Source organism: Vanacampus margaritifer, chromosome 4 (assembly GCF_051991255.1).
Source record: "Vanacampus margaritifer isolate UIUO_Vmar chromosome 4, RoL_Vmar_1.0, whole genome shotgun sequence".
In the NCBI taxonomy this organism is placed as follows: domain Eukaryota; kingdom Metazoa; phylum Chordata; class Actinopteri; order Syngnathiformes; family Syngnathidae; genus Vanacampus; species Vanacampus margaritifer.
The window spans coordinates 8,049,245-8,064,139 of NC_135435.1; the positions used below are offsets into that span (position 1 = coordinate 8,049,245).

Here is a 14,895-nt window from a genome sequence, read left to right on the forward strand (position 1 = left end):
GCCAACTTGCACTAATGCAGGATTGTGACCTTCAGAGGCGTCATCTAGTGGCCACTTGTAAATTGCGTGGAGAACGCCAATCCTTTTTGTTACACCCCACAAAGGATTGATGTTGTTGTTAATAACAAATAAATAATTGTCACATTGCAACGGAAAGTAACAGTGATGCACTTTTCAAATCTTTTACAAGCACATCCATTGGAAGCTTTAAAACCATCAACTGTAGCTAAATATAGCCGCTTAATGCTGGACGTGACTGCTAATTTTAGATCAATAACACTTCGTAAGAAAAGACATCTTTGTCAAACGTTACTTTAAAATGATTTTATTTATTAATACAGTGGTATACTTAAAACTGTGTTGCAGAGGAGGAAAAAAAAAAAGAAATCAGCCACACGTGAAGCGCTAATATCCAATTAAAGCTGTGTTAAATCTAAAAATAAGTTGGTACTGGTGTGCCATACATCATTAATTGTCTATTAGTACAAAAATACATTTAAGGGCACACAATACAGCATCCAGTATTGAAATCAGTGAAGGGAATTGTTTGGGAGCACACCCGCTGTTTAAAAAAAAACAATAACAAAACAAAAAAATAATCAGCCCAAGCACTTTCCTGATCCGTAAGTTTCCATAAAAAGACAAATTTGTGACGGTAATTGAATGTGAATGTGTTGGTAGAAAAGGTGTCATGTATTACTGTCAGGTTCAACACTTCAAGGCTCGAGGGTATAATCCAGAATACAAAGATCATGTTTCCATCGGTCACATGTTTTCGCTACATTTTATACAAAAAGAAAGTCTTACAAAAAAAAAAGTTCATTTACAAACAAAAGAACCAAGGCAATATGCTCACATTATTTACAGCCACTCTTCATTTTTTAATGCATAGGAGATAAAAGACCAACATACATTTGTTATCCTCTCACAACCGTTAGTGTGCTGAACCCGAGTTTGCTTATATGCTGGGTTAACAAAAATGGCAGACCAAACAACATGAGACAGTTACTCATCATAAATTATTGTTTTCGTCATGAAAAGAGGTGAATTAGCTGCAGATAAGGCATCGCTGCTTATTGTGTTTGAATGCACGAGTGCAAAACGAGAACGAAAGGTAAGGAAGCAACTGAGGAGGCCACTGGACCTGAGTAGAACCACATGCATAGATCTCCCTCAGGCTGGAAGGAGCAACCACCACTCAAGATACAAGAGAAGAAAAAAAAGGCGCAACAGAGGAAGAAAAAAAGTTAAAGTGTGCTGCTTGACTTTTACATCCGGCTGACCTTCAAACTCCTTCATCAGATTCCTTCAAAGTGGAAGAATGCGGATACATCATTATATTCAGTCACCTGAACTGAAAAAATAACAGGAGCTTGAATTCAGGACTAAAATGCATGATACATTTTTTTATTAATCTAGACTACTATATATACTGTATGCATATATAGCATAAATACACCGACACTGGTTTGTAAAATATGTTCGCTGGTGGCGCAAATCGGAAAACAATCCATCCAGGTATACTCATGTAAAAACGTCATTGTATATTATATATAGCATTAGTAGGAAGGGCGGGGGCATGCATCAGTGGTTTCACTTCATCAAGACTTCATTTGAGGGGAAAAGTTTCAAAATCTTCAGTGCCCGGCCGTAAACAGCACTGACTGGAGATCCTTCTTCACACCGCCGTTGCCAGTGCGGCTGTCGATGTGTGTGTGTTTATGCGTGTGTCCTCGTGCATCCACCATGGATGCATATTCTGCAGCATCGCATTTAAAAGTGGTCGATGAGCACAGAAACACAGTTGGCTCCCACCAGGTAGTTGGGGTCCCCAGGGAGAGACTTGTTCTGCCAGTTTTTTGGGTCACCTGAGAGGAAAGGGAACAGATGGAACAGATGGTGAGTGACAAGAGTCTTTTAGCTTCAATTAAACTGTAATGGCTCTATAAGCACTCCCTCTTCACAGGCTGTGTGGAACAGTGGAAATTCATCAACTACTTGAGTGGAGCTGCAGAGCCTGATTGCATCTCCTGCCTGCTAGCCACGCTTGGATGCTACAAGACAGCGGCCTACATCCAAACGGCCAAGACACGCCACAATAGGCAAGTCACTTCATCTTTAATGAATGTCTCTCGTTGACTTCAAATTCAACCTCGGTCACTATGACGACTGCACAGTGCGCTGGCAGTGAATGAAAGGTATGGCTGGGCAATTCATCCAAATGCAATTGAGATTCTGACTTTGGCTTCTCTCCATCTTAAAAACGTAATAATAGTGTGCCAGACAGCGTGGATGAATGCACCATGTTGCATGCGAACGTGTGGCGTGTATGTTATTCTGCCCTCCCTTGAGGAGGCTTTAAATTATTTAACTCATTCAAATCCAAAAACGTGTCAACATTTTTTTTTTAATACTTTGCCTTTCACTCCCCAAAATGTATTAATATGTTTTTTTTTTTTAATGTTTTTTTTTTAATGCAAAACCAAACAGAAGGATTTGTTGCAGCTTCTGACATGAAGGAGCTTAAAGCAATGGTAGTTATGACAAAAGACGGCCAGCGGGTGGCAGAAGAGTATAAGAGATCAGCCAGGGTCATGTTGCAACAAGCTCTTTTTGCCAGTGTTTTCAACAGGAATGTAAATAATGATGAAACTTAGCTACATTCTAATGATAATTGCAACAAAATGGAAACATATAGAAATATACTTTTTTTCCCGATGAAAGAAGAGACTCTAATCTTTATTTTGGTAGGTTCCATGTTTCTATAGCAATAGAACACAATATTCTGTGGGCCTCGCAAAATCTGTCAAAATCCAGTAAAACAGTCGGGAGCGAAGGGGGTTGCTTCAGTGAAAATGGCTGGGAGTGAATGAGTTAAAGAGGAAGCCAACTCAGAAATTTTCTTTACATTATGTTCTATACAGGCCCGCTAGTATAAACAGGATATTCTGATTAATATTGTGTTTACGGAATATGAAATGAGCATCAAATTTCAGTTAGCACTTGCTGTCCATTGAAAATGACAGAGGCTTTGTCCGAATGTGCACACTACTCCCTACATAGTGCACTAGTATGGGGTCACACAATTTTGTAGGGGTGTCCAAAGAAAAAAATGTAGTGCACAAAAATGTGTTTCTTAAAAATGGGCCGAGCAACAGCGCAAGCGTGAGAATCAAAGCGTGATTTTAACTATATAATATGGAAATAATTAATTGTTTTTAGTTGAAAATATGTACAACAAAGCAAAACATTTTTTTTTATTTTAAAGTCACAATAACTAGTCAGAGATTTATACGCCGGTGCGTCATTACATTAACAGTGGTCACGTGATAGTCTATGTGACGAGGAGCAAGTAGTGAGCTGGCTGTCCGAATCGCCAAACAGAATGAGGGCACTATATATTATTACTATATAGTGTGGGGGCTATGTAGTGAATGAGGGGGTTAGGGCAGGGATCTGCAAACTGCGGTTCTATGTAGATCTCTAAAAATGATCAGTACAGTATAAATATATTACATTTTCTTTACATTAATTAATTATTTAAATTTAAAAAATGAATGATTAAATATTTAAAAAATGCCAGCGTCCAAATGTTTAAGTTGTCAGAAAGAGAGACGAAAGGTAGATGAAAAAGTTTTTAAAAAAGTCTAAAAAGTTAGCATAAAATGTCCAAAAAGGAAGAAGAAAAGCAAAAAATTACCATATAATGTCCATGAAAAAAAATGGCAGAAAAGAAGACTTTCACAAAGTAACTATAAAATGTCCAATAACAAAAGAAGAAATCCCGAAAATGACCATAACATAAAATTACCAAAAAACAACAACAACAAACAAAAGAAAAACGGAAGACGAAAGGTAGATAAAAATTAACGTCTATGTATTGGATGCGGCTCTAATATTTTTGTGTTGTGGTGCAGCTCTAATTAACTCTCGGGCCCTTAGTACAGTACACTAACATTAACACACTGTTTCCTTCATGACAATCTTCAAAAGTTTTCGGGCTCAAAGACATACTTTTTGGTTATTTATTTGGCCTCAAATGGCTCTTTAGACAGGAGAAGTTGCAGACCCCTGGGTTAGGGGATATTCGGACAAAGTCAGAGTTGTGCAGGGCTCAGGTAACGACGGCTCAGCTTGCGGACATCACATCCCTCAGAAAACAGGTGAGCTGTGATTGGTCGTTACCAGAGCACCAAGTATGCTTTGTTAAAAAACAAAACAAAACAAAACAAAAAAAGGTCAGTGCTAATGCTAAATTCAATCTAAAATCCCATTGACATACTAACAGGAAATAACATCAACTTCTGGGAGTGATATTCCTTCAATTAACAAATAACGCTGTCGGAACGCATGCATCCAGACTTCTCAAAGGCACACATTCTTCATCTGTGAAAAACAAGTTATATTCATAGAGCTCAATCGCAACTTTTTACGTCATTGTGTGTACTCCAAGCATGTATTGCCCCAAAGAGGCCAAACACACACTTTTATTTTTATGTATTTATTGCTATTATTTTAGTATATTTTTATTTTACTTGTTAATTTATTTTCTGGTTGTTCTGGATATATGAAGTTGAGATTTCAAGGATTCAATGATTTATTTAATTTCTTTTTTTAAATCTGGCACAAAATATGATACCCGAGGTCCCAAGTTAGTCCAAGCAAGCCCAAGACTTGTGAAAAGCAAAGTCAGATCAAATACATATGATAAAAAGATGCCCAATCACAGTTTGAATGTGTGCAAATATGATCTCCTGATATTTAAAGGGTCATTTTGTACTTGGCAGAAAAAAAAAAAAAGGTTTAAGAATAGAGCTATGCAGCTATGATTGTAGTTTTTTTTTTAAGTGGTTGACTTTTGGCGGTTGAATAAATACTAAGTTTTGAAATCAATAAATGCTCATTTTTATTGATAGTAATTTCAATATCAAGCAAAATTAATTGTGATGATTTCTTTCACAATCGGCCAGCTCTACTGAAAAGTGCTGAATTCTTATTTTGGACCTATTTCTGAAAAAGTGACTGTTGTGAGAGATCTGAGCTAATTATCATAGTAAGCACAACCAGAGCACGTTCTCAACCAATGCCATGCATCTATGAAGGTTCAACATGCAGAGTGAAAGAACTGTGCGGCCCAAACACTATCATGTGAAAGCATATTACATACAGTACGTCATTAAGACACCATGGGACTTAAATTAAGAACATGACAGCATCATCATTCGTAGTCGTAATGAACTACTACTGAGATCTGCTGCTCATGCAATCTGTCCACATTCTTAAAGTTGACTAGTTTTACATGGCTTTCAAAAATGTGATTAGAGAAGAAGGCATACTCTAGGGAGGAGCTTCCATTAGTCGCCGAGCACTGTAAAGAAGGGAGCGATGAGCGGGGACACAATGTAAGAAGAAAGTGACAGAGGGGACAAGAGCCGGCCGGAGAGTGGCCTTGCCTCGCATTAAGAGGATTAGCACGCAGCCTGATAATCCTGCCCAACAACGGAGGCAGTCAGCATCTCATTCAGACGCCACTTCTTATTCTTCAAATGAGGCTAATTAACTGCTAATCCTAACAATAGCCAAAATGACCACTCTTCTTCAAGGGATGAGGAAAGAAGTCACCGTCTGATCTTTTGATTTCTTTGCAAGAGTTGAGCTTTTTACATTTGTTTCAATGCTATAGATTTAGCCACATAGCACAATATCACATTTAAGTCTCCTATTAGAATGACTACAGACTTATTTATGTATACTAAATTAAATGTTCCAAAAAGTGTTCTGGGATTAAGAATTGACATTTAACTGCAGCCAACAAAATCATTGACATCCAAGGGAAGATTTCCCAAACCCTATCTTAAGCATCACTTCAAATATCCAAACATGCATTTTCTCATCTATATCGTTTATTGGTATTAGGGTCGCAGGTGACCTGGATCTCAAATTGAATTGGACTGGTTGGTCAGTGTGTCAATTAAGAGATCTATAAAAGTGGTTCTTCCGGCAAGCATTGGGGTGGCTGTGTGAGAGGAAAAACAACAGCATGCATTTGTTATGTTATGTGTGTGTATATATAGGAAATGAATTAAAGTGGCAAGACAAGTGGCTGCAGCATGCATACTTAGTGAGGTTGATGTATCCACAAGTCCACAAAAATTGTTAGACCTACTAATAAGATCCAATACAACAGCTTTTCATATAAAGGATTTGACAAAAATATTACTAATAAATGAGTGTGATATTAAAGAGAAAGTCAACCCATTTTCCCCCAATGATAATATGTAAAATGCTGCCCCACCATTAATCTGTTAAATATTGTGTTAGTGGAATATGAGGTAAAGCAGCAAAATTCAGCTGTTTTTGTCCATCTCAGGTGGCGGCCATTTTGCCACTTCCTGTCGACTAAAGATGACAACACAGTTGCTCAGGTCTCAGGTAACAACCAATCACAGCTCAGGTTCAGAAAACAGGTGAGCTCTAATTGGTTGTTACCTGAGCCCTACGCAACATTGATGTCACCTTCAGTCGACAGTAAGTGGCAAAAAATGGCCGCCCCGAGATGGATAAAAACAGCTGGATTTTGCTTCATAACTCATATTCCACAAATGTAATATTAATCAGAATGTCATGTTTAGACTAGTGACGTCACATATAACATATTATTGTCAAGGAATGTTTAAGGTTTGACTACACTTTAAAGTTAGCGTTACTGTATAATTTGTTATACAGTTCTTGTATTGGTTCTCATTAGATTCATGAACGTCAAGGGGAAGAGTGACAGTACCTAAAAATAATGAAAATGGGTTCTGATGTGAATACCACAAGAACTGACAAGTAGGGAATAAGTGAAAATAGGTGATAAACAGAAAAATGGATAAAATGGATAACCTAAAGCCATTGTGATTTGTAAATGATATGAATAAGGACAGATGTATTTCCGCATAGACTGATTCTTTTGCCAAATTGTCACAAAACATTGAATGAAAAAGAAGACAAAAAGAATCACAACTAGGGGGAAATGATTGAGGTGACCCACGGCAGAGAAATAGTCACAGAGCCAGCCCAAACGACCCCAGAAGAACTGAGAAAGCACAGCATACCCGACGAGGAGTCGGAGGATTTTAGAGCAAAAGACCAACCATCAGGGGTCATTGACGCACAGTGAGGTAAGCGTAGCTCCACAGGCTTCAAAAACTTGAGGCCGTGAGGTCCACACATCACCAGAGGGCTCAGCAAGGTCTCCCCTGAAAATGACAGCAGGAAAAAAAAACATAATAGCATCAGAACACACACACAAAAACATTTTTCTTGAGATCGCCAACCTTTCTCTTTTCTTTTAGCAGGTATTGTTCTTATCAAAGCTGCTCTATGTAGCAATTTGCACCCCAAATATCTTTACAGTAGCCTTTTTATTTGACCAGTTATGACTCAAACATCTTCTAGATTAACACTTAAGCTATTCACAATGGGTACTCCTGCAAGCCTCTGGCAAATAGTTTTCACACTGGATTCGGGTTCGAATTACCAGCCCTGTTCTTGCGGATGTGATGTCATAAGTGCTCGTGGTTCGCCACTAGTATTTGGGGGGGGGGGGAACTTAAACATTATTCACTGAAATATTACACTTGCTACTTTTCTCAAGCTAAAGCAAAAAAAGAAAATAAAAAAAAGAAGAAATATTACTTTAGCACCATCTTATGGAAATTTCGCATGGTTTTGTAAGGTTAAAAATTTGGGGTGTCAAAATCAGTACGTTAATCTTGAGTTAATTTAAAGTTGCTTTAACGCCACTATTTTTTTAATGCACGGTTAATGACCGCCCCTTACTTGGAAAGCCTGTACTGGGGGAATTCCATTCGTTGCCGTTACAATTTGATTATAATGCCAAACCTTTATTCAAGGGTGAAAAGGAGAAAAGTTGGGTTTAACGAAATAATACTGTTGTGAGATTTCATATCTGTTTTTGCTAACGTGTCATCTAGGCTAGTATGCTAGCTAATACTATTGAGAACCCTTAAGAGAAAGTGTTTTGCTTGTGTTGAGTAATTGAAATAATGTACAGTCCATGATTGCATACTAGATGCATGAGTGTTGATGCTTTATGATCCTCTACGTTTTAAGTGATTTGCCGCCATCTTAGGGCATTTATAGACAATTACAAACCCATGTCAGTGCAGTGTAATTTTGTGATGTTACCTTTCTCCTTGTCAAGTGGAGGCAGGATGCTGTTATCTCGGCAGACCTTGAAGTAGATCTCCTGCTCAATGCCTTCAGGAATGGCGCCCTGAGGGATGATAATGCTGACACCCGTCTCAATGGAGCTCAGTACGCCACCATTGTTGTTGAAGATCCCTCGAGCAGTGGCGACCACCGTGTGACCCTCATCCTCCTCCTCGTCATCGTCCAGGGCGGTGGGGCTGGAAGGCAGCAATGCTCACTACACCGCATATGCATGTCTCTAATGTAATGGACTTTCCATTTCATCCGTGAATGATGTGATTAGTTACCTCACAGGAATGGCCTTGGGCACAGCATTGATATTGTTGTGCTGATACTTGGAGCGATGGTCAATTGTACGAGTGAATGTATCTAGGCCACTGTCATGGTCGGTGTTGTGGGACTGGGAGGGCTTCACTGGGCTTGCACTTTGACTCTGTTCAAAACAAAAGGGATGTAATATGTCAATGAATCCAGATACATAACATTCTACTGAGTTTACTTGCACACCACCCACATTATTAGGTACACCAACACTTGTTCAAATGCTGCTTACCTTTGAGGCCGTATCTGGCTTGTCATTGGGCAGAAGGTTGTGGTTGAATTTGGGACTGTCAAACTTGCGTTCGAAAGGCCTGGCAGAGGTTGTGTAGGGTTTGGGCACATAGCGGTTGTAGCTAGATGCTGGTGGAGCCCCGCCGCTGGTGATGGTTTTCGGAGGCTTTTCACTAGTGCCATTTACAGGAGATTTCTCAGGAAAGGTTTTGTGAGGCAGGAAGTTGCTCTGGACAGTGTCCTCCCTGGAAGGAGGTTTGGCTGAGGGACGCATATTAGAGTAGAGTTGACCTTATTATTCGTTGGCAAATACGTGTGTGTTTTTTTCCGTTTTCACACAAAACAGCAGCGGTATGTGTGCTATACCTTCAGTTGAGGGCTTGGGAAGTGTGGCTGGTGGTAGAGAAGGTGTCAACTGGGGTACTGGTTCATATCTTTTCTCTGCTGAACTCGGTTTCTCCACAGATTCTGTTCTGTAAGCACAATAAAAAAAAAGATTGAAATCTATGACAATGAATGAATATGAATATCTCAATGAATATTCAACTTGCATATAAAAATGGAGATTGAAAGTGGAAAGAATATCGGAGCCTAAGGAACGTGCAGTGGTTTCAAATGGATTCCAAAACCTGCTATAAAATACCATTGATAAATGTGCCAAAAATGAGACATGAGACTTTTTTTTGGGTATATGTTGACTTTTGATCTGTATTAATTGCAGTGCTGTCACTATCGAATATTATTAGAATTGATTAATCCATCGCATAATCAATTGATTAATCCAATTAATTTAAATTTTACATTAAAGTGTATTACAAACATTTTTCTCTCTGATTACTGTTTATTAAACAGTGATTGGTGGTTATTCCGTATTTCATATATGTGCAGCAATTAAAAAAAGGGGGATTGATGTTGTTTTCCGAAGTAAAAACAGATGTTTGCAAATGTCTTATTTTGATTAAAACACAGAAGACAATCAGTCGTCTTTCATTAAGGACTACAGAAATTAGTGTACAATTACTGATAGGCTTAAAACAGACGATTTGGACAATAAATAAAAAATGTCTCCAAATAATTACTCGCTTATTAAAATAGTTGTTGAAATTATAAAAATTTGATAATCAAGTACTATTTTGACAGCTCTAATTAATTGTCAGTAAATCTGGTGCTGTGTGTAAAAGCTTGAGAGCAAACTGTGTCAAAATCACGATGCACTTTTCAGAATTACCTGGAGAAGTTGTGCGTTGTTTGTGCTTGCGCTTGGGGTTTGGCGGGGCCAGTCTGGAGCCTGTCAAAGTAAGACAGCTGTTTCCTGTAGTAGTCCTCATCCTCATCTGGGTCATAATGGTTAGAACGCACAATGTCATCAGCCACTTTGGACTGAGGCTTCTGAGGTTCTGGGACTCTACAGCAGGTGGGTAAACAAGCACTCGTCAATCAGAACGCAAGGAAGGCGTGGTCATGCAAGGAATACGAAATTACATCACAATTAGTCAAAACGGGCATAACAATTAAACAAGTGTTTTGGATTATCCTGTAATCTCAGCGTGCCAAAGAGTGAAAACCAATAGAAACACTTGCTTACCTATAGCTCTTTTCTGAGTCCAGGTTGCTCAAAGAATTGGCTTTAGGGATGATTCCCCCTGCTTTCAAAGGCAAATCTGCAGCCTGTTAACAAAAAAAGAAAAGAAAAAAAGAACAGATGGTATGGTAAATTTCCCCATTACCAAGCGCAACTGTAGAAATTATTTAAAGGGGAAGTCAACCCATTTTTTTTTGACAATTATATGTTCTATTGCAGCCCCACTAGTCTAAATATGGCATTCTGGTTAATATTGTGTTAGTGGAATATGAGTTAAGCAGCAAAATCCACCCGTTTTTATCCATCACAGGGGGTGGCCATTTTGCCACTTGCTGTCGACTGAAGATGACATCAATGTTTCTCAGGTCTCAGGTAACAACCGATCAAAGCGCAGAAAACGCAGAAAGCGCAGAAAAACATGTGAGCTCTGGTTGTTGCCTGAACCCTGAGAAACTATGATGTCGTCTTCAGTTGACAGCAAGTGGCAAAATGGCCGCCTCCCAAGATGTATAAAAACGGCTGGATTTTTCTTCATAACTCATATTCCAAAAATGTAATATTAATCACAATGTCATGTTTCGACTAGTGAGGTCACATAAAACATATTGCTGTCAAATGTTTAATGTTGATTTCCACTTTAACTTAATTAGTAGCCAATGGAAAGCCAAAAACTTTACCTTCCCAGATGGATCTCCTGTATCTCTGGCTCGGTCCACAGACACAGAACGTTTGTTTTCAAACATTTTGACTCTTGTTAGGACCGACTGCGGTTGCATGGCGGGGTCATCCTCGTGTAACTCCTTTCTGGCAGTGTCAGGCTTCGAAGTGTCTACACGGGAAAATGTGCTGACCCCTGCTTTGGGCGGGGATGTGGGGCTGGTGTCAGAGTTTACAAGGACAGTGTCATACTGCTGAGGTTTGTAGCCTTTTACGTGCTGTGTTTGTGCCTGGTTATAGGCAGGACGTTGGCCGCTGGGCGAGCGGGAAGCTGAAGAGTGTGAAGTCAGTTGAGAATCTTGGTTGTAGTGCAGGTCTGGAGAAAGGGGTGGGGGGTCATCGTAGCGGACAGACCCCGCAACTGTGGGTTTACCGTAGCGAGGCCGCCCGTCGAATCCCTGCTGAGGTGGAGGCTCGTCGAAGCGTGGTGGAGGGGTGTACTGAGAATCGAGGCCATCGTTGTATGGCAGGCGTGGATCGTAGCCCTGGGAGTTGGCAGTAGAGTGTGTCTGGCTGTAAGGGTTCCACTGTTGCTGGTCATAGTGAGGCACACTGTTCTCAAAGGGCGGAGAGTCATAGTTTCTGTAATTTGGTTCTAGATAACCACCTCCACTGCTGACATCAAAGCGACTAGGTGGGTGGTCATAATCTCTGTACGGCTGCTGGTCAGGTTGATATCCTTGTTGAGCGTTATAGTTCCCCGCTTTCAGTCCAGGGCCGGATCTCCCTGTGCTGTCGGGGCTGTACGGATCCTTTTGAAACATCTACAAATACACAACAAAGAATAAGGTTAGCAGCATCACAGGATCCACCATCATACTACACACGTCAATTTAGATTAAAAGGTATGAAAGGATGCAGTAACTGAAAATATTCAAACAATTGCGTGAAATTAATTACAGAAGAGGAAACGAGTGGGGAAAGACCTGCAATAGAGAAACTGAGAGGGAGGGGTTACTGGTCAGATAGTATATTCAAACAGAAAATCACAAAAAGCATTGTGCTTTCAAATGAAACACTTACTGTAAGTAATTCAAATGATATAGCAAACAAAAATACTATACTACAAAACAATGGGATACATTTTTGCCTAAAACATTTCCTGACATCCAAATGTTTGGAAATTTAACACTATTGCAGTGGTTCTTAAACTGGGGTTCAGCAAAGATCAAGACACAAACTCGACTCATATGATTGGTGTTGACACACCCCGATGGTACATTGCATAAAAAGAAAGGAGTCGGACAAATATGTCCAATATGAATTCACATGTACAACGGAACGTATGGTGTTCCACAGGGCTCAATTCTGGGGCCTCTGCTGTTTTCATTGTGTTTGCTGCCCCTGGGTTACATCTTAACAAAACAGCAGTGATTGTTTTTAAAGTGCTCTAGAAATATAGTTGAGTTGAGTGATGGGAGTCAGCGTCCAAACTGCAGGATTTACAATGCCAAGTTGAGCAATTCTCATCCACCACAACTAGCTAGCTAGCAAAACAAAAGGAACACTTTCTTAACTCATTTGCTCCCCAAAACGTTCTATTTTAAATATTGCCATGGTCCCCAAAACATATATACGTTTTATTTATTTTTTTTACTTTTTTTTTAATCCCAGAGCATACAGAAGACTTTGATGCAGCCTTTGACCTGAAGAGGTCGCTTAAAGCAATGGTACAAAAAACGGCCAGCAGGTGGCAGCAGAGTATACGAGATTAACCAGGGCCATGTTGCAACAAGCTCTTTTCCCTAGTGTTTTCAACAGGTTTGTGAATAATGATGAAACTTAGCTATATTCCAATGCTAATTTCTGCAAAATGGAAACAGATAAAAGTATACTTTTTCTTCCTGATGAAAGAAGAGACTTTAATCTTTCTTTTGGTAGGTGCCATGTTTCTATAGAACAGAATATTCTGTGGGACTTGCAAAATCTGTCAAAATCCAGTAAAACAGTCGAGAGCGAAAGGGGTTGTTTCAGTGAAAATGGCTGTGAGTGAATGAATTAAGATGCATGGACACAATGCTTGCTGAATTCAAGGTGAAAGCGCCAGATTTGATGAAAAAGCTACTTTCCCTGTTAATTTTTCAATAAAGAAAAGCTTGGTGTAAACGCATGGGATACTGGTGGGGTTCAGCACCTCCAACAAGGTTAAGAACCACTGCACTATTAACAAGCACTGCATCAATCAGGCTCGATAATGCAATTATTTGATATCTATTAGGAAAATGACACCCACTGTCTTACAATAATATTTAACACAACTTGCACGTTACAAAAACATACTTGAAAACTTGATATTTAAGAAGCAACTGTTAATTTTCCAGCCAAATCTGAAGTCTCTCACCCAAGCTTTTATTACAAGGTTTTTGTATACAACACTAAAGACGCAGATGCAATGGTTGGAAAATCAACGGCTGCTTTTACAAAAACCAACGGCTCGGTTTCATCAGCATTGGGAAAATACAGCACAGAGATCTACGTCTAGTGGCCATGCAAAGAGGTTTAACAACAGTGAGCGCTGCGAGACATTCCCTGTTCAACTAACACTTCCACACTCACTGTTGCTTAACAACATTTGCTCACACATGCACAAATGTAAACGCGCGCACACTCTCACACACAAAACTCTGTCCTCTGGGCAGCACTGTGGTCAGCAGACATGCAGGGGGGCGAAAAGTAGAGACAGATAAGCGTGGCAGCAGGAAGTAGGCAGGTAGACAGGCAGCAGCAGCAGCGCAGGCGGTCAGTCGGGTCATATCGAGCTGAGCTGGGCCCGGTCACGGAGGATCCGAAGCAGGTCAGTTGGATACCTTTGCTTCTGAACTGGCCGGTCCAGACTGTCTTGGTTCTGATGTGACACTCTCAGGGGCTAGCTCAGGCGTGGGCCTCTTTAGTGAGCCAGCCTCTGGGTTGGGGCTTGGTAGTCTGTGGTGAGCTCCAGGAGCCTCGCCGGGGCTCGGGCCCCCTACAGTTTTTACGGCAGGGGTCACTGTCTCAGCCAGGGGCTCAGGGAGCTGGGGGTTGCTAGGGATGGCAGTGGCTTCTGCTTTCTGTGAAGTGGTTCAAAAATGTTTAATAACACGTGCTGACACTACTGTGCAGTGCAAACAAGTGTTAGTGTTGTCATGGCTTCTCTCTAACATTCTGCTCCTTACTTGTGCTTTACAGCTTACACTGATTCAAACAGCCAATCACCTTGCCTCCACACTTAAGTTGCAGCTGTTGATCAACCAACAGCATGCCATGTTAGGAATTAGGACACATTTCCCATGTTAGAATACACTAATTTGGCTTTAATTCTAAGGTAACAATACAGTAATGTATCCTCGTCCCTTTTTATGCTTATTAACAGATACCGTAACGACAAACACTTCGATTTGGGAATCTGTGATAAATACATTTCACGGCAATGGTGGATTTACACTGTTTTTTTAACATGCACATAATACTTTCTGATATTAACATAGTCCCAATCACAAGTGTAACAAGAGTAGGAATTGCACATAGGTGAGTACTGTTACAGACAATTGGACAAATATACGCTTGTTTTCCCAGTGAGTTCAGCAACAGTCATACAGATAAGACAACTCTTGGTAATACAGAATACAAGAGGAAAAGTGTGTATTGATCCTATAACGCCAAACGCATTATATTAAATACAAGACATTTTGAGCCCTCTATTTCATGAGTTTGTTTCTTTTCCCATTAAAACCCTGACGTATATGATCTGACACATGTATTGCACTGATAATCCATTTGAGGCAGTATCACCCAGATGATGGCTTTTCCAGCGACCTTGCATGCAAGATCGCCCCAATTGACAAAGGAGA

General features: G+C 40.0%; 1 protein-coding gene across 13 annotated transcripts in view; it reads right to left on the reverse strand.

Annotated features, from left to right (window-relative positions):
* Positions 1 to 309: 309 nt before the first annotated feature.
* The window catches only part of tjp1a (tight junction protein 1a), a 129,464-nt gene continuing 114,878 nt past the window's right edge, over positions 310 to 14,895 (reverse strand). For 6 of the 13 annotated variants that reach the window (XM_077564556.1, XM_077564554.1, XM_077564555.1 and 3 more), the window contains 10 exons: positions 13,876 to 14,115; positions 11,029 to 11,832; positions 10,355 to 10,437; positions 9,998 to 10,174; positions 9,136 to 9,242; positions 8,771 to 9,030; positions 8,505 to 8,650; positions 8,194 to 8,414; positions 7,098 to 7,241; positions 310 to 1,868 (listed from right to left, as the gene is read on the reverse strand). In XM_077564556.1, coding sequence (XP_077420682.1) covers positions 1,774 to 1,868; positions 7,098 to 7,241; positions 8,194 to 8,414; positions 8,505 to 8,650; positions 8,771 to 9,030; positions 9,136 to 9,242; positions 9,998 to 10,174; positions 10,355 to 10,437; positions 11,029 to 11,832; positions 13,876 to 14,115 — 2,277 coding nt within the window. In that variant the 3' untranslated portion in view covers positions 310 to 1,773. The remainder of the gene's footprint in view (positions 1,869 to 7,097; positions 7,242 to 8,193; positions 8,415 to 8,504; positions 8,651 to 8,770; positions 9,031 to 9,135; positions 9,243 to 9,997; positions 10,175 to 10,354; positions 10,438 to 11,028; positions 11,833 to 13,875; positions 14,116 to 14,895) is intronic. The other 7 variants (XM_077564565.1, XM_077564558.1, XM_077564557.1 and 4 more) reach the window with 4 other exon arrangements.